Raw genomic sequence first — 21,737 nt, 5'->3', positions numbered from 1 at the left:
GCACTAAAATGCTGACGTGAAAATGAATGAAATTCACCAGTGGCGTCTCAAAGAACATCTCCCTCTCATCCACGATGATCTTGTAGGTGCAGAGCTGCGAGGCACCGAAGAAAGTGATGTGCTCGTACTGGAACGTCTCCAGCGGTTTGGGTTCGCCTCGCTTGTACACCGATACATTATCTGCGCTCACGCCCAGCCACAGGTCATGAGGGAAACCGCCTTCCTTACACTGCAGGAGAACGGCGAAAGGAGAAAGAATCACATCTCTAAAACGTGAAAAAAAAATGGTGCGCGAGCGCATTCGGTAGATGTCTTTACCTCCACGTCGAAGAGAGTAGATCCATATCCGGGCCACTCCTTGATGATGCTCATGTATTTGAGCATGGCCTGGTGCTGCGCCATGCTCTGCAACCGCGTCCATTTCTCCAGCACGCTGGTGCGAGTGGCCGACGTCTCCTCCTTCACCCACATCTCCAGCATCTGCTCCTCCTCCACCTGCACACACATTACGACGGATCTAGACATCCTTCGAACTATTAAGACTTGAAATTGCACACATCCATCCTATCTCCTTATCCAGGGTTGATAGTCAGACTTCCCCCTTCCCAGCCACTTCGTCCAGCTCCTCCGGGGGGATCCCAGGCAAGCGAGATAGTCTCGCCGGCATATCCTGGATCTTCCCCGAGGATTCCTCCCGATGGGACTTGGCCAGAATATCTCACCCAGAAGGTGAGGAACCCTAACCAGATACCTGAGCCACTTCATCTGGGTCCTCTCGATGCAGAGGAACAGCAGCTCTACTCTAAGCCCTTTATCTCTAAGGGAGAGCCCAAACCTCATTTTTGTTTGACTGTATCTGTGAGATTGTTCTTTGGGTCACAACCCACAGCTCATGAGGGTGGGAAAGTCAATCGACCGGTTAAGCAAGAGAGACCTTCCGGCAAGACCCGAAGATCCTTTGAACTCCTTTATTTGGGACATCCCTGACCCGGAGAGACAACTCCAGCCATTTCCAAAAGACAAATCCAATTGCAAACATTCACTCATTTAAACCTTGGTGAAGGTCTGGACACTCTTGCTGCGCCTCACTAACCTTCTGCTTCTTCAGCGAGCCCGTCTTGAAGCTCCTCCTGAGCGTGCCGTCCAGGAAGCTTGGCGTTTTGCGTTTCTCAACCGCACCGCCGGCGCCGCCCGTTCCTCCCGCTGCGGCCTTACCGTCCGCCGCCCCTCCTCCCACCGCCGCGCTCGCTGAGCTCACGCCCGGCTTGGTGGAGTGTATGATACGGCTGCGGAGGCGTCTGATGGGATAAACAGTTCCCAGACTCCAGCCGGCCCGGCCCGCACCGTCACCGTGGAGATACTGCAGACGTAAAGAGGCCAGGTGCTGCAATGTCTCCTCGGACGCCGGGAAGTGTCCGCTGATGAGAGACTCGTGGGCCTGGGAGGCAAAAGGGAGGAAGTGTGAGGTGACCACAAAATCCGATTCCAGATACACCAGTTGGACAAAAGTGTTCTTAATTGGAGAACAGTTAGGTAGGTAGGTAGGTAGGTTGATTGGTCAGTAAGTAGGTAGTTAGGAGAGAAGCTCACCTGCTCAAACATGAAGGCAAACTCCACTCCTTCTTTGTGCATGCTCTCTACATCCAAGAAGCAGTAGAGCTTGAAATACAGCTTCCATTCTCCTTCTTCCTCCTCTTCTTCACTGCCAGCAAGTCTGGAAACAGAACACCAAAACAGATTCGGTTAGTTGGTTTGCTTTGAGTTGTATAGTTAGGTAGTTGGTTGGTTGGGTCAGTAGTGTTGGTTCATTTGGGTTGAGTTTTTTTTTTTTTTTTTTGGTTGGTTGGTTGGGTTGGTTCTTTGGTTGGATCAGTCAGTCAAGTTGGTTGAATTGATTGGTTGGGTCGTGGGTCAGATAAGTTGGTTGGTCAAGCGGTCAGGTTGATTGCATTTATCAGTCAAGGCGGTTGTTTTGGTAAGTTAGTCAGTCAGCTGAATTGGTTGGGATAAGTCGGTTGTGTTGAGTTGGTTTGTTGAATGAGTCAGTTGCTTGGGCTGACCGATTTACTTAGAGCGGTCAGTCAATCATTTGGGTTGGTTGACTTTTTTAATTGGGTTGGTTAGTCAGTAGTGTTTGTTGGGTAGTCGAGTCGGTCAGTCAATCTGGATGGTAGCATGTGTCAGTCAGTTGGTTAGGATGGAAGCTTGCGTTGGTCGGTTGGTTATTCAGTTGGTTAGGCAGGTAGCGAACTCGGTCAGTCAGTTGGTTGGTTAGTAGAGTCACTGATTGGGTTGACTGTAAAATTTTGGTCAGTTGACTGATAGATAAGATTGGTGTGGTACTCTAGGTCGGTTGGTCAGTAATTTTGTCTAAAGAGGTTGTGTTGATTCTCATTATAGTGCGGCGATATATCTAACGATATGTCCAGTGAGCGTACATATAATTTGGCTGTGTCCAGAAAAGCGATGCCATTTGTTGTACTGTTTAATATCGTAGGACATGACATACCTTTCAAACTTAGCAAGAACATCCGCCACAATGACTCTGCTCTCCAAAGCTCGATCCGTCACAGAATTGTGCTCAAAAAGAGAGAAAAGGTTTTTGCTGTCCTCCATGGCCAAGCCTCGGATCAACTTCTCTACAACCTTGAGCGGAAACATTTTAGCACATTCGTTTTCTCCGCACAGCCCTCAACTGCATGTTGGCGTTTGCGCTAAGTGTATGTGCACCTCTCCAGCAGTGGTGTGCGAGTTGATGGAGATCTTGCAGGATCCTCCCCCGTGGCAGTAAACGGTGGTGCTCATCTCCTGCCTCACAAGCAAGGCGGCGATCTCCTCCTGAGAGGGCACAAACTCGCGAGTCTTGGTCTTCTTCAAGGATTCCCCGATGAAAGTGGCGTAGCGCTCGATCTCCGTGCTGGGGTAACGCTCGCGAACCCTGAGGCAGGCGCACACGTGCACGTTAGAGATACAGTTTACAGGAAGTGGAGTTGGCGGAGGGCTTTCAAGCAACGCACCTCTTCAGGTGGAAGCGGAGATATCGGAGGATGACGCGACTGGGGAGGAAGGTGCAGCTCATGCAGGTAAGGAGGTGCCAGTGCGCCCGATTGGCCGGGCTGTTGGGCTGAGGTACATGATTGGTTTGCTTGATCACCTGACAGTAAACCTGAGAAACACAACAGAAATGTATTCATTGTTAGGTTGGTTGTTTGCTTGGTTGTTTTGGGTTGTCAGGCGGTCTTATTTCTTGATTGAATGGTCAGTCAGTTGCGTTGTCTTGGGTCATGTTGGTTGTATAGTTGTTTGGTTGTTTGATTAGTTAATTTCATGTTGGTTGTAAATTTGTTTGGTCGTTTGATTGGTAAATTGGTTGGCTTTTTTGTTTGGTAGATTGGATAGTTCAGCTAGTACGATTGGTCTGGGTTGCTTGGGGTCGTGTTTTTTAATTGATGGCTGGTTGCTTCGGTCGGTTGGTGGGTGGGTACATGTCCGGGTTAGACTGTGTTGGTGGGTTGGCTGGTTGGTTGATTGGCTAGTTATGTATGTCTGGGTTGATCTGGTTTTGTTGGTTGGTAGGTTGGTTGGTCGCTTGGCTAGATCCATCAGTTGGGTTGGTCTGAGTTGGAATGGGTTGTGTTGGTTGGTTAGTTGGCTGGTTGGTTGATTGGCTAGTTGGTTTGGTGGGTTGGTGAGTGGGTGCATGTCTGGGTTGGACTGGATTCGGTGGTTTGTTTGTTTTTTGGTTGGCTGGTTGGTTGGTTGATTGATTGGCTTGGTCTCTGGATGGGTTCGTGTCTGGGTTAGTTGTGTCGGTCAGTCTGTCGGGCAGTTTGGTTGATTGGGTACGTCAGTCAGTCAGGTTGGTCGGGTTGGCTCGGGTCGTGTTGGTTGAGTTGGTACGGTCCGGGTTGTTGAGTCTGAGTCAGAAGTACCAACCTCGTCCCTGAGAGGACGCAGGTCCTGGCAGGTCTGCAGGATGCCCTGGATGATGGGCACCGTGTCTGCCAACGTCTCCATCTCCTGCAGCGAATTAAAAACCCGCACCGCCTCGTCCTGCAGGCTAGCATAGCCCTGCTGCCTTTGCACTACACAGATTTAGCGGAATTGTCATTGGAAGGAGAATTGGGGAGACCGTGAAGTTGTTTTCGGAAGGAGAGTGTAACAAAACATACGGCTGGTGACTTCGCCGTACGGTAGCGGCAGCAGCGGTGAGTGTAGTGGATGCTGAGTGTATCTCAGGATGGGGTTCCTCCTGTACATCTGCTCCACTATTTCCGGATTCACGCTGTTCTCCTGCTAATATCACAGCATGTTAGTAAGAGCCCTCAGCCTTAACCCATTGTTAAATAATGACTTATCTAACATTGTCAATCGCGGTTTTACCTTGATGTCTCTGATGAGCTGCAGAGTCGGAGTCTCGATGGGGGTCTTGCTGTCAATGACGCCTTGTATGGCGGCTGTCCATCTCATGGCCTCGTTCAGCATTTTGGTGTAGAGGCGGTAGGAATGTTTCCTGCCATACACGATGATGTTCCAGTATCCTGTACAACAAAGATGGCCACAATTAATTATGTTACAATAATAACAATAATACTTCAACTTAAAAAGGAAGTCAACACAAACCTTTTTCTTTCAAGAATATGTTCTATGCAAGCCCACTAGTTGAAATAGGGCATTCTGATCAATATTGCGTTTGTGGAATAAGAGTTAATGCACTCGTTTTTAGCTATCTGTGGGGGCGGCCATTTTGTCTTCTGTCGACTGAAAATGACATCACAGCTGCTCACTACGACCAATCACTGCTCAGATTCAGACAACGGGTCAACCGTGATTGGTCGTTGTGAGCAGTTGTGGTGTCATTTTCAATCGACAGAAGACAAAATGGCCGCCCGCACAGATGGCTAAAAACGAGTGGATTTTGCTGCTTAACTAATATTTCACAAACGCAAAATTAATCAGAATGCCGTGTTTCAACTAGTGGGCCTCGTGGGAACATATTTTTGAAAAAAATGTGTTTGGGTTGACTTCCCTTTTAATTCATTCAACAACGTAAGGCAATTGAGAACAGTTTTTCATTTACACAAATGTTATAAAAACATGCCTCATGGGAGGCCTGGAATTAAACTCCGGCAATGGAAAGGGAATTACTGTACAAGTATTTTGAAAACATTTTTCCACAAAGAATGAACGATACTGTGTCAAAGACCGCATCTACAAACTGCAGCCATTGCAGTTGCTTCTCGTTCTTATTTTGCCTGATGGGGGAAAAAAAACGGCATTTATTCGGTGGCGGCATTTTTTTTTTTCCTCACCCGTCTCCCTGTGCACTCGGTCATCCGGCTGGATTACGGAGCAGAGCGAATTAAGCACCAGCGTGCCCATTTTGGAAGAGTTGCGCTCGGAGCTCTTGTAGTAGTCCAGCGAGTTGTGTGTGAGGACGAACCAGCGCTTCTTGAGCTTCAGCGAGGTGCTCTTGGCGTTGGTCTTCACCTCCTTCTGGAGCCAACCTTGAAAGGTGAACAGACACGGGGGAAAGAGGCAGAGGTGACAAAAGTATTCTATACTCAAATACCCTATAAAAGAATTTCTGAGCTTCATTTCCAAACGCATGTACATGTTTCAAGATAGCCGCTGAAGACGAAGAACTCTATAGATTCAAGATTTTTGGGAGCATGGCTTAAACAGTGCTCAGCGCAGCATCGGTCATGAGACACCCCCACCCCCGCTACTAAAGCACTTGAGCGCCTTTGTATGCATTAGTGGTTATGTGGCACAATTACATGGCCCTAAAAAAAAAATCCAGCAACATGATTTTGTTGTGTTTTAGTGCAGGTCTTGCTGGTGTCACCAGCTACTAGCAGGGCAACGCCTGATTCCAGCCACCGGAGGCTTTAAGATGATATATTTCAGTGTCTGCATAAGAAAGATGCAAGATGAAGTAGAATACATTTTCATGTTGTAGTAGGTGTATTTGAAACTACAAAAAACAAAAAAAATCTACTTAAGTCCAGGAATTCAATATTTGTACCTCATTACTTTGATACTTTTTAAGTTACTATTTTAAAGCAATTCCATGGCTGCGTCACCTCTAACGAGGAACTCCTCGATCCTAGCGTCGCCTTTGGGTTTTTGCAGCAGACTGATCCAGTGATGCATCTCCTCGGGCGTGTCGCTGTTGCAGTGGATCACACGGTTGGCTGTGATGATCACAAAGGAGTTGGGCCTGGAAAAACAAAAAAACATGCAACTTAACATCACTTAGATGGCCATGTTTGCTTTTCAGTTGAGGAATAAGTGGACAAAAATCAATGTTTTCTATGATCTTATGCAATTTTTTAGACTCACCTACCACTAGATCAGATAAACCTGTGATCAAATGAGTAACCTGTCAGATTTCATTTAACAGCATTATAATCGTAAAGGAAGATTTTTTTTGTTTGAAATCCTGTACTGGATATCATTAGATTGTGCAAATGTACCTAATGAAGTGTCTGCTTCGTGTAATTTCCCCAGGAATACCCTTAAGAATAGATCCTTATCTTCATTGAAGTTTATGAATAATAACAAAATATCTAAAAAAAAAGAATATTAAAAAAATATTGTAACAAAACCAAACGAATTAGATTTTAAAAAGTTAAATCATATAAAATAAAAAGAAAGTAATACTAAATATTCCTGAAAGATATTGTTTCGTTGTAAATTAAAAAACGTAAAAAGTGAAACCATAAAATCCCATTTTAAAAATGTTTTAAAAGTAAAATATTTTAAAGCATTTAAGAAAAACATTGTATTATATATATATATATATATATATTTTTATATACAAAGCCATCAACAAATAAAACAACTAACAAACCTAAAACAATGTTTACTATCATAAATTAAAAAATGTGTAAAATAAGAAAAATGAAACAACCTATTTTTAAAATAACAATTCAAAAGTAATACAAACATTGTAATGTAAGAATTATGATTGAAAAAATTAGGACCGCAAAAATGTAATTGAAAAAAACAAACAAATAAACAAAAGAAATATATATAAAATACAGTAGCACATACATATTTGAACTATGGCAATTAACAAAAACGAAACTCACCGATCAGGATTGTCCGATGCACAGACAGAGTCAATCAGGCCAACGTCAAGCGTGCCCTGAGGTCAAAACATTTATCAACACCAATGAATACGGAAGTCATTCTCAATCGCTGATGCACTCTTGTACCCAGTGTTGTGACCACTTAGTGTCTACTCGTAGCATTCAGGGAATAGTAATAAAAGGAAGAAATGTCGTATGAATGGACTGACCACGGCGTTCTTGGGGTTGGCCTGCTCGTGAGACATCTCCAGAAGCTGCTCGGGCGTGCATACTCGCACCTTGCTGAGCACATTAAACCAACCGCTACACATAAACAGAGAGAGGTATAGCGAAAATTAGCATAAAACCGTCTTGTAAACAAACATTTCCCCACCTTTATTGAGACAAAGCACCTATTTTAAATAAGTCACATGAGAAACATCTCCATCTTTTCACAGACAGAGGGGCGCTTGGAAATTATTTTCACACCCTTGGCTGGCATTATATTCTTTATCGAGACCTTGTGCTTCAGTATAGTACATATCGTAGAAGTCGACGACACACACAACGTAAAATTGAAAGCATGAATTCATCTGCTTCTTCTCAACAATCACTTTTTTAGGACCCATGGGCTTTTCTTTCTGCCTGACTGTCACTTCATATCACTGGCAGATGAATACAAATACTATATTTGTCGTGAATAAATAATTACCGCTGTAGTCGGCATAATTGCAAGCGCCAACCAACCTAGCGTCCTCTGGCGACTCTGCAAAAACTTGGTAGGTCCTCTCGTCCGTCACGATGTTCAGAGCGTTCTCCTTCTCGTGGTTATCGACGATCTCTCTGAGTGCACAAATGCAACATGTTTAAAAAAAGAGGATATTCAGCTTTGCTTCTTTTACTCCCCCCCTGACTTGTATCATGGTGGAGCACAGCTCAAGAACCACCTGTGTTGAACACAAATTTTCGACCTCATTTTCCCCCTAACTGGAGGCGGGAGGCTCCCCTCCGGAAGACGAAGTGGCTGGGGAAAGGAAGGTCTGGGCTTCCCCGCTAAAGGTGTTTTGCCCGCGACCCGACCCCCGGATAGAAATGGACGGATGGAAATTTATTCCATTTCTCATTTGTGTCTTACTTTGCAGCCCGGATGTCGATGGTTCCCTTCAGCTTCTCTTCGCTGTCGTTGTCGTAGTACATCAGCTTGCTGTCCCTCAGCACAAACCAGCGCATCTTCCAGTTCCTGTTAAAAGACCAACAGTTAGATTTCTCGCGCATGAACCACACAGCTTCACCTCAGCCCACAGAAAACCACTGCAGGCAACTATCAATGGAAATTCTTTAACACCCTTTTTAATTTTGTGACTTTTCTTGTCAAAATTAAGGAAGTCGCTGTCACTTTCCCTTCCATTAATTTGACCTACAGTAGAGTACACTTGACAAACCCCCAAAATGCAAACACATTTAGCGATCGAGCGTGTGTCTTGCGTGCATGGTAACAACTACAACAACCTGCGTGAGAGGGTGGAGAGGCCTCCTCCTTTCTTGTAAAGCCAGCCCGACTTGAGGGACTCTTGCTTGGAGCGGAACCACATGAAGGTCTCGTCCTTTAACACACACCAGCGCCTCCGCCAGGGGATCATCAAGCCGGCTGCACGGGGTGGGGGTGGGGGGAGACTGAGTCAGAAAATCGTGATGACGTAAGGCCAGATGAGGTAAAGCCTCACCTTTCATGTAGAGGTAACCGTGGAAATACGGCGGCCCATTGCCATTGAACAATGTCACTCGTCCGTTTGTGGCTTCCTCGTCGGTGTCCATCATGCCGTCGTGCTCGTCGTCGCTGCCTGCATACTGAAGCCACGATAGTCACATGACTGAACGAAAGGCCAAGTATGCATGTGAGTATGAGCCGCGAGAACGGGAGTGTTAACTCCATTTTTGTCATTTTCAAGTTAAGTGCATAAATGAATCGGGAAGACTTTCGGGTGAATACTGAGTGAAATCAAGGCTTAGTTCCAATTTTGACCGACAGGGGGCAGTCCATTATTAAGCTTCACGCTTGTCCAGATAGTTTTCCCATTTATTTTTTATTGTTCTTTCATTTAGAAAAATCCATTTGATCTGGCTTGAATTATTAATTCTCCATTATTGTTTCTATTATCACGTGTGCGTGTACACTCAAATGTGTGACTATTGTGCACATACATGTTAGTGTGTGTCCTGTAAGTCTGTACACAAACTCTGTTTCAAATTCTTTACCTTTCTGGTCAGAAATATGATTTATTTTTGGTTGGGGACAAGAATTCTGCATCTTTTTACATGGTTTTACTTTTTTCGTTTTTCTTGTTTTTTGTATTTCATTTAGTTTTGTTTCTGGTCAGACTGTTAATTACGAAAATATTTTTTTCATATTCCATTTTATTAAAAAACGTTTTTTTCTATTTATCGGGTGGGAATTAATCGTTTTTTTTCTATTATACAATTAGGTCAAAATTAGTATTAGTCTCTTTTTAAAATGTCATTTTATAAAATTCTTACCATTTTCATCCTTTCTCCATTAATTTTCCCCACTTTTATCTGGTAAGAACCATTTCTTCTGGTTGGAATTCTTCTTTTTTTTCTTCTTTTTGAAATGTCCTCATTTTATCTGGTTGAAGTGATTCAAATTTTTTCCCATTATTTTTCTTGTCTTCTATTTTTTTTTACATTTCTTCCGGTTGGAATTCTACTTTTTTTTTCTTTTTTTTTTTTAAATGTCCTCATTTTATCTGGTTGAAGTGATTCACATTTTTTTCTGTAATAATTTTTTCAGGCTGGAATTACTACTATTACTTTCCTTTTTTGTATATTTCTAAACTTTCTCATTTTAATTCTTTTTCCATGCATTTTTCCCTCATTGTATCTGTTTGGACTTAATCATTTTCCCTAAAATTCCTTCTATTGTTTCTGCGTGCACATGCGTGAGTGCGTTTGCTCACAGAGTCGGAGCTTCCCCGGTAGGACTCGGCGCTGACACTGGTGCAGGTGGACTTGCGCGGGTGCTCTTCGTCGGCAACGGCGGCGCTGCCCCGGTTGCTGCCCGACACCGAGCTGTCATCGCCGGCTGTCACCGAGCCCTCCTCCTCTTCCTGGTCGTAGTCGGACTCGGTGTCGGCGGGCATGCTGTAGATGGGCTCTTCGCCGTCCACCAGACTGTCCGCCATGCTCACCTTCCTCTCCGGCTCGGCTTTCTGCCCCTCTGGCGGGAGCGCGGGTGGAGCCGGGGGCACCATGCCCTCGGCGAACGCCGGCGGCGGCGGAGGGAGGTGGGCGAATATGGCTTGATCCATGGGCGTGTCCGTCTCTGCCGGAGGGGGGAAATCAGGGAGCGGGATGTACTCCTCCTCGGCGTGGAAACCCTCGTCCACCTCCTCGTCCTTGGACGCGCCAGGCTGTGGGGCGGTGCTAGCCTAAACCCCGCCCAAAAAAAAAGCCAAATAATTGTAACAGGTTTTCAAATAAGATATACAACAATCTACAATACTGTACTGTTTAAAAACATACAATAATAATGAGAGGTGGGTAGTAACCAAGGTTATTAAAGAAAACTAAACTAACGCAAATGTATTATTTTTTTCATTACAAGGGTGCTTTTAAACAACTAACTGAAACTACATTTTACATTTAGAAAATTAACCACTTACGGAGCTAGAGGGGGGTCCGCAGGGGCACTGTAATTAAACATGACCATATTACAACATAAGACAAAGATAACGACATTCAAAGCCCCCCCCCCCCCCCAAAAAAAAATATTTGCAGGCCAATTTTTGCCAATTTCTCTCTCTGTAGTCAAGTTAAACAAAACTAAGGGACGAAGTATAATAAAAAAGTCCAACGTTCTGTCTGTAAGTCATATCTTTATTGTTGTAAGAGTTAAGTGACCAAAAAAGAAGTAGCTTTATTCATTATACATTTTTTTAATTAATTGGCCAATTAATCGGTTATCAGAATTTTCTTCTGCCAATCGGCATGCACCTAAAAAAATCCATCTCCATTGTTCCCTTATACCTTGTGATGTTTTTCACGTGTGACTGAAATGAAGATGCGCTATCGACAGCCAGACTCACCCGGGCGGCTTTGGGAGGTTCGGCCGCGCCGTCGACCTTGGCCTGCGCCGCCTCGCCCAGAGCGGGATCCACGCCGCTGAAGTTGAGCAGGTCGATGAGGCCCGTGGCCTTGCGAGAGGCCTCCTTCTTCATGCGCTTGAGCTCGGCGTCGCGGCGTAGCTGCAGCTCCTGCTTGGACGACTCGCACAGCTGCGACACCTCATCCTCGCGCTTCTTCTGCAGCCGCTCGATCTCGCGCTCCAGCTGAAGGATCTCCTCCATTTGACGCGCCTCGTCCTGGAAAGAAGATTCGATTACGCTATGTCAGCAGGGAAATGACGGACCTCTCGGACTGCCGCTCAAAACTCAAAGCATGTATCTCAAAATGTTCCCCAATAAAATGAATAGAAATGAGGGCGGAAGTTTTTCGCAATCAAATTACAATTTTTTCCCTTGTTCCCATTTTTTTCCTCATTAAAAAAAAATCCTCCCATTTTTTTTCAATTCATTACTTTTTTTCAACATCTTAATTTAGAACTCACTTTTTAATTTTATTTTGTTAATTTTTTGTCAATTGCTTTCTGATTTCAGTTGTTGTTTTATCTAATCACCCTCTCCATGCTTGGATTCCCCCCGCAATTTTCCAAATGTTTTCCATTTGATCTGGATTTATTAATGGCTTACATCTCATTCTATTACTTTTTTAAAAGTTGTTCTTTCTTTACTTTCCTATTTTATTTCATTTTATGTGATTGCAATCCAACGCTCATCCTGATAAAACCAGAAAAACTCCCAACTTGCCTGAGAGGATTTATTGGTCCCCTCAGTGGCTCCCTCCTGCTCCACGTCTCCTTCCGTCTCCTGCTCCTCTTCCTCCTCCCGCGCTGTCTGTTTCTTCTCTTCCTCCTCCTTCTTCCTCCTCTCCTCTCGGAGCTTGTGTACGCGGGCTCGGGCCACTTGGCCTCGCTGGTGCCTCTGGAGCACCAGCGCCGCTTTGCGCTGGCGGACAAAGCGGCCTCGCTGGATGTGCCTGCGCAGGTGCTTCTGCAGGGTGACGGTGCTGGCGCGCATTCGCTTGAAGTGTTTCCTAAATGACACAACTTTTTATTACAGTTTTCACAGGTTAAAAAAAACAAAAAACTGTAAAAAGGAAGTAATACGAGGGTCTTACTTGGCCGAGAAGGTGAGAAGGTGAGCTCTTATGATCATTGCCGCCTGTCGTCGCACTTCGTCACGGTCTTTCTCCAAGCGTTGCTCGAGAGACTCTTTCATGAACACCTGGCCAGGAAACAGCAAAAGGCATCTAACAGATTAATTGATTGCTTGTGTTTGTTAAAAACAATACACAAGAAGAAGACCTTGAAATATTGATCGCAATATTGAGGGGGGAAAAAAAATCACAAGAAGAATGTTTTTAAAATCATTCAGCCGTATATGCGGGGAAGTCCTTTTTTACACTCGTCACGTTTCCTGATTGATCAGTGCAACACTGGGCCAACTCCAGTTTCCAAGATGGCCGAGCCCATGAAACGAGGGGTCTTCACTTGCAAAGCATCCCAGAAAGTGAAAGTAAGAATTGACTTCAGCAGCTTCGACTTTGACTCTTTGGACTTTGACCACTATTTTACTAAACAGATTCAATTCAAAATGACCTATATATTCTAAATGTTATTAAATGAATAATCATCAAACACATTTATTAAACTACTGAAACTCTTTTGTCATTTGGCAAAATGCCAAAATCTGAGAAAAAATCACAATCTGTGAAAATGACAGCCAGTAGAAGCAATCCTTGCTAAATGAATGCAACAAATATTACGGGACTCCTGATACACTGATGTAATCCTGACATATGCTCCTGACTAAAGAATGGAACGGACCATATTCTGCCCCCGGCCGTACTTTGCCCACCCCTGGTCTAACTGGAAATAAAACTTACCTTGGTCTTCCCCAGCTGCCACTCCTTCTTGGTCTTGTCGTATTTAGTCAGAAGATCCGTGGTCCTCTTCTTGTCATCTCCTAAAGCCACTTTCTCCTTGGAAATAATTTTATAACTGGCAAGAAGAATGAATGCAGGTTGAAACTAAAGTCATTTGAATCTGTCAAAAATCAACAAGTACATTTCTGTCTGCACCAACGTAAGCGATGTACTACTAGCGGTATACACCAAAAAAATGGTATACTTAGCTTGTTAGCTTGTTCGCCAAATTGCTAATGTTACGCTACTAACGACAGTCTACATAATCATTTAAAACCCACAAAAGTCAACAGGTTCACTTTAGTCTGCTCCAAGGTAAGCAATGCACTTGTGAAATGATGCTATATGCTATTGCTAGCTTGTTAATCAAAATGTTTATGTTATGCCACTAACACATCTTGATGCTATGCGACCGTATGTCATACACAGTGGTATCTTGACAAACCAATTTAATGCAATGCTGTTTGTGGGTGGACCCATGAGGTCGGATTTAGAATGACTCACCGCAAGAAGAAGTCTTTGAAAGTTCTTCGGACAGGGAACCCGGCGCGACGGATCTTGACGGTCTCTAGCATCCCAGAGTATCTCAGCTGGTTGAGGACCACCTCTGGGTCGAACACGTTGGGATTCTGACAGCAAAAAAACCCCAACAAAGATAAGTTCATTTTCACTACGAAATATCAATGCTAATTTTGTTCAAAGCATTAAAAATGTTCCATTTAATCTGCTCAACATGAATCATTATCAATTGATGATACATGCCGCTACCCTCAAATCTTTTAAGAAGCGCGGTGATAGGAATAGGCGAAGACTTTTGGTTCAAACAATAGTTTGAAGCCAATATGAAGACTTTTTTTATTCGAAGCACTAAAAATCCAAGCTAACATTATTCTAACGAGTAAAAACAAAATGATAGTTTCATCTGAAGTTCTAAAATTGCACATTCAAGTCATTGAAATAGCTTTAAATGAACACTAATCTCTAAAAATTAATTTAAAGAGCTAAAAAAAAAAAGTTAATTTCATGAGGTAGAAGCAGACTGACCTTTTCCATGTTGGGTTTAATGCAGCGGATGAAGAAAGGATTGGATGCACTCAGAGTGGCCATGAGGGCATGCAGGGAGTCCTGCAGGGGAGGAAAAAAAATACAGTGTACAGTAGTGCCTTCAGATATTACTTTAATTTGACCACGCTTGTAACTCAAAACACTCATATCGCAAATCATCTCTCCCCATTAAAATGAATGGAAATGCCATTAATCCCAGCCTCCCAATAAAACAACAACAATTTTCGAAATGTTTTCTCAAGAGGAAGTTAGCACTCATCAATAGTACTTAAAAATCAGATGAGTAAAAACGTTATTAAACAGAATGTAAAAGAAATGCAGGGGTTTATGCATCATGATTTAAAGCTTCAATTCAATTCTTGCTGCTGCTCTTTCTGCTGTCCCCACCTTGGCCACTGGGGGCAGTATAATGCAGCCATACAAAAACAAACAAGAGAGCCACTCTTTTTCATTTGTCTGTATTTACACTGCCACTATTCTGTGACTCGGTAAGTTGCAATGATAGTCTTCTTTTGCAGAGGATAAAGAATATATGCCTGTAAGCACTGTGATATTGTCTGTTTATATGTGTTGCCTCACTGTTTGTGTTCATATATCACATGTTATTTATGTTTAGTTTGATAGCTGGATTAGTCAAAGGCAAAAATCAACTGAAATGACAAAAGTCGGGTAACTTGTATCTCAAGGCATTTATGTATCTTGTATCTCAAGGCATAAATACTGTACTATTTATTGATTTTCAATTTGATTATGTGTTTTCATTGTTTAGTGTGCGCACCCTGAATTGGGAGCTGACGGTGGGCTTGCGTCTCGCCGTTCCCATTTTCTCCTCATTGTTCCTGCTGCCCACCTTCTCAAAAAGGTCGTAGATGAAGTCCAACCTTGAGACATTGTGCAAAATCAATGTTTATGGATGAATAAATGCAATAAATACAGACATAATACATTTTTCCCTACAAAATCTGACTAAAATGAAAATCAATGAGATGGTAGAAAGTCTGGCTTTTTTGTTTGTATGGATCAATTAACTTGATCATAACAAAATACATGGATTAGTTATTTCCAATATTATGAAAAGATTTGTACATTTTTTCTTAAAATTTTCTTTATGTAAATAAAAAATAATCATCAAATACAAATATTATAATCTAAATATTTCTAGTATTTTTTATTCTAATTTACGTCTTTTTATTTCAATAAATAAAATATAAAATAAATATCCCCAAAAATGGAGGCACATGCTATTCAAAGTAAACAAAATTGCGTAGTCAGTTTCCACAATGCAAATATCGGTACATAATCCTACTAAAAAATAATTAAACAATTTGCTTTCATATTCTCATTCATAACGATGTTGGCGAGGTTCAGTGAAATAGGACATTTTTCGGGGGGGATCTTTGCTGTGTCTGTCACACACTGTCTACCTACCTGCTGTCTTTGAGCATGTTGAGTATGTCGTCTCTGAACGTGTCCCTGTTCTTCTCCAGGATGCCTTTGACGTCATACAGGACCTGAAGCCGCCCAGGCGCAAAAGACATCACGTCGACTGGACGGCGTAAAGGAGCAAAGACGAGCGCTACTCACCTCTCCAGCGTAATGTTTGATACCAAACTGATGGTCGGCCAGTCTGGGCTTCACGTAGTAAGGGTTGGTCTGCCACAAAATATCAACGTCAGTGTTGTCTGCATTGTATTGTGTCACATTACAAAAAAAAAAAAGACAGTAACTCACAGAGTGTCTGCTGTGAAGCTTCTCCAAAAGAGTGAAGTCTGTGCCTTTGGGGAAGCGACTCTCTTCATTCACCAAAGCCAACAAGCCCAATTTCTGAAGGGCCAAGCACAGTTGTTGCGTCGTAAGATACCACGAAAAATAATACAAACATAAACGTGTAAATAAAAGCATACCACGGAAGTAGGGCAGTGAGAAATCCAATATTAAAATGGCAAATTTATTTTTTCCTGAGCACGTTAGTTGCTAGGCAGATTTCATGGGGCTCAATCATTTATGGCCCATCACCCAATGAGAAAATTAGTCACACCCACTCGGCTGTTTGAATGACAAACAAGGTCGACGGCACCATGCCCAACACTCCAGTTTTGCGGTTGAGTAACTGCTCTGCATTTAAAAATAATACCTTCTCTATGAGGTCAAGACACTCGGCATTGTCCATCCAGTCGATGGCGTCCCACTGGACACCTTCCCTGCGAAGATGACAACAAAAACAACAGGACATTAGATACCGTGCCCCCAAACAAAACAAGCCTTTCTTTTTGCAGCAGTATGGAGAAAAAATAGAAGTCAACTTTGTGTGTGTGTGTGTGTGTGTGTGTGGGGGGATGTGCGTGCGCATGTGTGTGCGTGCGTGGTGCATACAAGCAAAGGAGTCTAATGATTTGAGTCAAACAAAAATGGACAAAGCGCACCTGTTGTATTCAAGCTGCTCCAGGGAGAAGATGTGCTTGTTGAAGTACTCCTGTAGCTTCTCATTGGCGTAGTTGATATTAAACTGCTCAAAGCGATTCACCTAAACGTAGACACACGCAGACTCATTTGCATATACTTTATGCGTGACCATTCGTGTGATGTTTTTAATTTTTTTTTTTTTTAAATAAGTGTGTTTGCCGTGCTCATACAAACCTCAAAGTTCTCAAAGCCAAAGATGTCCAGGATGCCGATGGACTTAAAATTTTCCTTCCCTTTTATCTTCTGATTGATCTTGAGGATGATCCAGGAGAAACATTGGGAATACAGCGCCATGGCAACAGAGTCCCGGGAATCCACGGCCTGTGACAACGCCACGGGAGGGCGGTTAGCATTGTGAGGAAATAAATCTTGGGGGAAAATCAATTGGCGAGTGTTTAATGACCTGCTCGATGGTGAGCGGCGAGCATATCTCTTCCCCTCGCAGGATGATGGAGCGCTGAGTCAGCACTTCGGACAGCTGGAAGGCGTCGAGGCCAAGCAGCTCACTGGCGTTGGTCACCACTGGAAAAAACAAGACACACACACACACAAACACACACTTTATCCATGAGGAGACTGAGGGCAGAAAGACGATGTAGCTTTGCACCAAAGTGGAGACTGTGGAGTATTTGTGCTACTGCAGTAAACAGGGTAAGAAGATACATTTTATCCAAGAGGAGACTAAGGGCAGCAAGAAGATGCAGCAATGTGTGCAGTAAAATACTGCAGCATCCAGATATAAGTTAAAGCAACAGAGTAAGTTACCGTTAATAATATATTTTTTAACACACATCAATTGAGGTAAGGAGACTAATTTTATCCAATAGTGTTAATAAATATAGTGTCTTTTTTTTCTGTTTTGAGCTTGCCACCGACCTTGCTTGGTGGTGATCTGAGCCCCTCCCGCCGTCATGAACTCCACGTTGCCGAGCTGCAGGACGCCCGAGAGGAGCTTGAACATGTCCCTGATCTCCTCCTCGGAGAACTCCAGCACCTTCAGCGCCTCCTGCTCACGACAACACAAGAAGCCATATTTGAGAAGGAAAAATGGACGCTGCTTGTGGACAACTGGAACTCATTAGAATGAAAATCGAGTCATATTGTACTCGTAATTGAAAAAGAAAAAAATTTAAAAGGGATGATATTCAAAATCACTTTTTAAAAAATATTTTGCTTAAAATATTCAAATATAAAAGAAAAAATACATTTAAACATTTCTCCCCACCTATCAAAGAAAGGTGATTATAATGAACACTTAATCAAATAGGGAACATTTTATATTGTAAAAATAAAGAAATAAAAATATGTAAATAAATGACATGTAAATTAGCTACAAAAATAAAAACAAGTAAAACCGAAATTAGATGTAAACAATTCTCCATACCAATTGGCAATGTTCTGAAAAACTAAATTATACTTATGCATATGAATACATAAATAAGTAAAAATAAAAAAAATAATCTGGTAAATTGAAAATTTAAAAATGGCAAATTATTTTTCTTTATTTAACATTTAACATTAGAAAAAGCAAGAAAATCTAAAACGCATTTTTTAAAGACTGATTAAAAAAACAAAAAAAAACCAATGTTCCTAAATGCTAATTAACAAAGAAGCGTAATGACAATTTTATATGAAATTTTATAACCAAATATAAGGGGAAAAAAATCATTTATTGAACGAAAAACGCTCCGTGGTTATTTTTTCAATATGCTGTGATTATATGTTATGTACTCACCATAACACTGTTAAACAGCTCTTTGTCATTCAGACTCTTATCCTTCAAGCAACCCGACTGGCTGAGGTAGTGGAAAGATTCCGCTGGATCCTCCAGGAAGTAGAGACCTGACCAAATCAAAAATAAAATGAATTTGAAAGAAGGGGAAATTCAATCAAATTTGATATGCAAGCAAACTTACTTTTATGCTCTTTGTTGGCTCCCGCCAGCAGCGCGTAGAAGATGTGGTAGTTGCGTTCTCCAGGGTTCTGTCGCACCACTCGGTTCTGTGACCAATCAACCCAAACGTCAACATTACCGTTAACAAACCGAACCTGTCACAAATAATTCAAAGTCGGTTACCTTTTCCAGTAAATCTGACGGATCGCGAGTCAAGGAAAGTCAGCAGCAAAATATGTGAGCTTGCTGACAGGATGGACGAAATGCTAGCATTTATTTAGCACACGGTGGCCCTTCATTTCGCAACATGATTAGGTTAGCAAGTTGACTGTACTGGCACTGATAATAAGACCTAGGGCCCAACCGATTTAATTGGGCCAATATTACCTCTTTTAAAATCAGCTAAGAATCAGCGGATTTTTTTCCGATTGTTGTTGGGGTTTTTGTACACTAATACATTACAACATAAGACAGCAAAAGTTAAATAAATACGACAAAGTATTGTGTAAAACACTCAAATATTCTGCCTGTAATATCCTTATTGTTGAAAGCATTAAGTGACCAAACTGAAATTATTTTATTCGCTGCGTATTTGTTAAATTAATCAGCTGATGAACGGGTTATTGGAATTTTATTCTGCCAAATATTGTAATCGGCATCGGCCTCAATAAAGACCTCAGAGTTTCATTGTTATGCTCCATTTTTATTGTGACTGACTGATTGTGGTGAGGACGCCATACACACTTCCTGATGATATTGATCCATTTATTGTTACGTGTGTGAGAGGTTAGGTATTTTTTAGTCCGAAGAGGATACAATCGATGACGCAGCCTCCTTGGATGTTGCCGCTCTCGGAAAAGTGAAGCTGGATGAACTTCCCGAAGCGGCTGGAGTTGTTGTTGTAAACGGTCTTGGCGTTCCCGAACGCTTCCATGATAGGACTGCGAAGAGAAGGGGGGGTACTCACAACTCTCTGGATAAATCTTAAGGGATGCTGCAATTCAAAACAAGTGTTTTATTCGTCAAATAAACACCTCCCTCAAATAAGAAAAACATTTTCCCATAAACAGTAAGTAATAATTTATGTCTGTCATTGACACATGGAAATGAAAGAAGCTTAGTTTTTTTTAACTCTGTTGCTGAACAAAACAGCAGCACTTACCGAAGCACTTAAACAGCATTGACGATGATCTCATGAAACGTGGAGATGGCGTTTTTAACCATTTTTGTTGTCTCTTAATAACGATTAGTCTTTCCAGTAGACGCTGCCATGTCGCTCCACAGTATTGCATACATTAAACATACCTGCTCTGTACAATGGCCTGCTCCACGCGTGTGGTTCTCTCCGACGGCGGCGTCCCCGCTGAGTTTTGGCTCATCACCGACAGGAACTGCAGCAACAACTTGGTGCTTTCCGTCTTCCCTGCCCCCGACTCGCCACTGACACGCACACAAATTGATATTGAAGCTTTGAGTGACAGTTCCCTACCCCAAAAGTTGGACGGGTTCAAATGACATTACCGTAAATCCCTCAAAAATTGCACGGTTTGAAATGAGACTACCATAAAGCCTGGTGAATGTTGCAACTGTAAAACCCCCAAAAGTTGCACTGGTTAAAAATTTGAGTAGCGCAACTACCCCAGAAGTTAAAATACGATTACCATAAAAGCCCCAAACTTGGGCAAGTTAGAATAAAACAAAACATAATCCCCACAAAAATTGAGCAAAACCCCCAAAATTGGGCAAATTAGAATAAAACAAAATAAAATCCGCACAAAAAATTTGCAAAATAACTAAAACTATGTTAATCCTCCATAATTGAGCAGGTTAAATCATGACTACCATTAATAACACTATACCGTATTTCCCATAAATTGCCCAGGCTAAAACTGTAAATTCCCCAAATAATTGTGCAGGGTAAAATAAGGCTATGGTAAAAGCCCAAAAATTTAACCAATTAAAACAAGACTACAGTAAATCCCCCAAATGTTGTGCAGGTTGAAATTAGACTGCCATAAATCCCCCAAAAGTTGCACAGGTTAAAATGAAACCAGCACAAATCCCTCAGATGTTGCACTGGTCCCTTAAATCAAGACGACTGTAAACCCCCCAAAAAATGAGCAAGTTAAAACAAAATGCCAACAATGTCTGCGTCGCGAGAGCTGACCTGATGAGCACACACTGGCTGTCGTGCCTCTTCCAGATGCAGCGGTAGCATTCGTTGGCCACGGCAAAGATGTGCGGCGGCAGCTCGCCCAGCTGGTGCTTGGAGTACAGCTCCACCCGCTCCGGGTCATACAGACCTGGGATCTGCTTGTAAGGGTTGACGGCCGCCAGGATGCTACCGATGTTTGTCTGAAAAGAATCATCTCCAATTAACTGGGGCACGTCGTCGCACGTTAGCCTACTTAGCTAATTATCGCTATGGCAACTGGCAGCAATTTGTGTTTGGCAATAATGTGAAGCGGCTACGTTGACTCGTCATGGTGACAGTGTTAGCCTTTTTAAGAGGAAGTCACTCAAACATCCACTTTAGCCATCTCCGGGGGCGTCCATTTTGTCTTCTGACGACTGAAAATGACATCACAACTGCTCGCAACGACCAATCACGGCTGTTGTGAGCAGTTGTGATGTCATATTCAGTCGACAGAAGACAAAATGGCCGCCCCCAGAGATGGCTAAAAACGAGGGCATTTTACTGCTTAATTTCAAATGTACACTCTCTCAAACTAAATAAGTGTGCCGCCATCTAGTTGTTGAGGGCCGAATTACACTTGATATAAATTAGAGATAGCCCATAATGGACATATTTGCAAGTCCTCACATAGATGTTGTCCTTCTGGTAGCGCTGATGCAGGTTGTGCATGATGGCCGCCTCGTGTAGCTCAGCCAGCGCCGACATGTCCTCCACGCCGTCCACGCTGGACTGGTGCATGGCGTACACACGCTCCCTGGTGACCTCCGCCTGCTGCAGGTACAGCACCTGGCACGCCACGCATGACAGAAACGTGTCGATTACAACTGACATACACTTTTACATGCATTGTACATAATTTTAAGGCCTCTCCTTCCCTAAATGCGACTACTAGGAGTGCGTAATTAGGTCAAACATGCACAGCCGTGCACACGCACGCACACCCTGATAGGATATAATGGCTGTTAAGGTCATCCATTCATTG

General features: G+C 42.8%; 1 protein-coding gene across 5 annotated transcripts in view; it reads right to left on the bottom strand.

Annotated features, from left to right (window-relative positions):
* Nucleotides 1–21,737, bottom strand: part of myo10l1 (myosin X, like 1) — a 40,545-nt gene that overhangs the window by 3,523 nt on the left and 15,285 nt on the right. For 2 of the 5 annotated variants that reach the window (XM_086049282.1, XM_086049283.1), the window contains exons 3-43: nt 21,383–21,541; nt 20,726–20,913; nt 19,864–19,998; nt 19,375–19,499; nt 18,742–18,755; nt 18,581–18,665; nt 18,400–18,506; nt 17,541–17,670; nt 17,068–17,186; nt 16,839–16,985; nt 16,625–16,725; nt 16,336–16,402; nt 15,933–16,025; nt 15,786–15,854; nt 15,630–15,712; nt 14,980–15,082; nt 14,181–14,261; nt 13,641–13,765; nt 13,098–13,212; nt 12,330–12,436; nt 11,960–12,245; nt 11,180–11,455; nt 10,052–10,522; nt 8,801–8,924; nt 8,583–8,724; nt 8,212–8,316; nt 7,824–7,919; nt 7,307–7,400; nt 7,098–7,153; nt 6,087–6,223; nt 5,313–5,507; nt 4,384–4,541; nt 4,173–4,296; nt 3,937–4,085; nt 3,018–3,166; nt 2,731–2,938; nt 2,510–2,646; nt 1,591–1,714; nt 1,094–1,438; nt 319–495; nt 38–229 (exon numbers count right to left, since the gene is read on the bottom strand). In XM_086049282.1, coding sequence (XP_085905408.1) covers nt 38–229; nt 319–495; nt 1,094–1,438; nt 1,591–1,714; nt 2,510–2,646; nt 2,731–2,938; nt 3,018–3,166; nt 3,937–4,085; nt 4,173–4,296; nt 4,384–4,541; nt 5,313–5,507; nt 6,087–6,223; nt 7,098–7,153; nt 7,307–7,400; nt 7,824–7,919; nt 8,212–8,316; nt 8,583–8,724; nt 8,801–8,924; nt 10,052–10,522; nt 11,180–11,455; nt 11,960–12,245; nt 12,330–12,436; nt 13,098–13,212; nt 13,641–13,765; nt 14,181–14,261; nt 14,980–15,082; nt 15,630–15,712; nt 15,786–15,854; nt 15,933–16,025; nt 16,336–16,402; nt 16,625–16,725; nt 16,839–16,985; nt 17,068–17,186; nt 17,541–17,670; nt 18,400–18,506; nt 18,581–18,665; nt 18,742–18,755; nt 19,375–19,499; nt 19,864–19,998; nt 20,726–20,913; nt 21,383–21,541 — 5,898 coding nt within the window. The remainder of the gene's footprint in view (nt 1–37; nt 230–318; nt 496–1,093; nt 1,439–1,590; nt 1,715–2,509; nt 2,647–2,730; nt 2,939–3,017; nt 3,167–3,936; nt 4,086–4,172; nt 4,297–4,383; nt 4,542–5,312; nt 5,508–6,086; nt 6,224–7,097; nt 7,154–7,306; nt 7,401–7,823; nt 7,920–8,211; nt 8,317–8,582; nt 8,725–8,800; nt 8,925–10,051; nt 10,523–11,179; nt 11,456–11,959; nt 12,246–12,329; nt 12,437–13,097; nt 13,213–13,640; nt 13,766–14,180; nt 14,262–14,979; nt 15,083–15,629; nt 15,713–15,785; nt 15,855–15,932; nt 16,026–16,335; nt 16,403–16,624; nt 16,726–16,838; nt 16,986–17,067; nt 17,187–17,540; nt 17,671–18,399; nt 18,507–18,580; nt 18,666–18,741; nt 18,756–19,374; nt 19,500–19,863; nt 19,999–20,725; nt 20,914–21,382; nt 21,542–21,737) is intronic. The other 3 variants (XM_086049284.1, XM_086049285.1, XM_086049287.1) reach the window with 3 other exon arrangements.

Source organism: Filicampus tigris, chromosome 13 (assembly GCF_054856515.1).
Source record: "Filicampus tigris isolate MCC_2025a chromosome 13, RoL_Ftig_1.0, whole genome shotgun sequence".
Lineage (NCBI taxonomy): Eukaryota > Metazoa > Chordata > Actinopteri > Syngnathiformes > Syngnathidae > Filicampus > Filicampus tigris.
The sequence above is the reverse complement of the archived record's forward strand: the minus strand, read 5'-3'. Positions and strand labels throughout refer to the sequence as shown.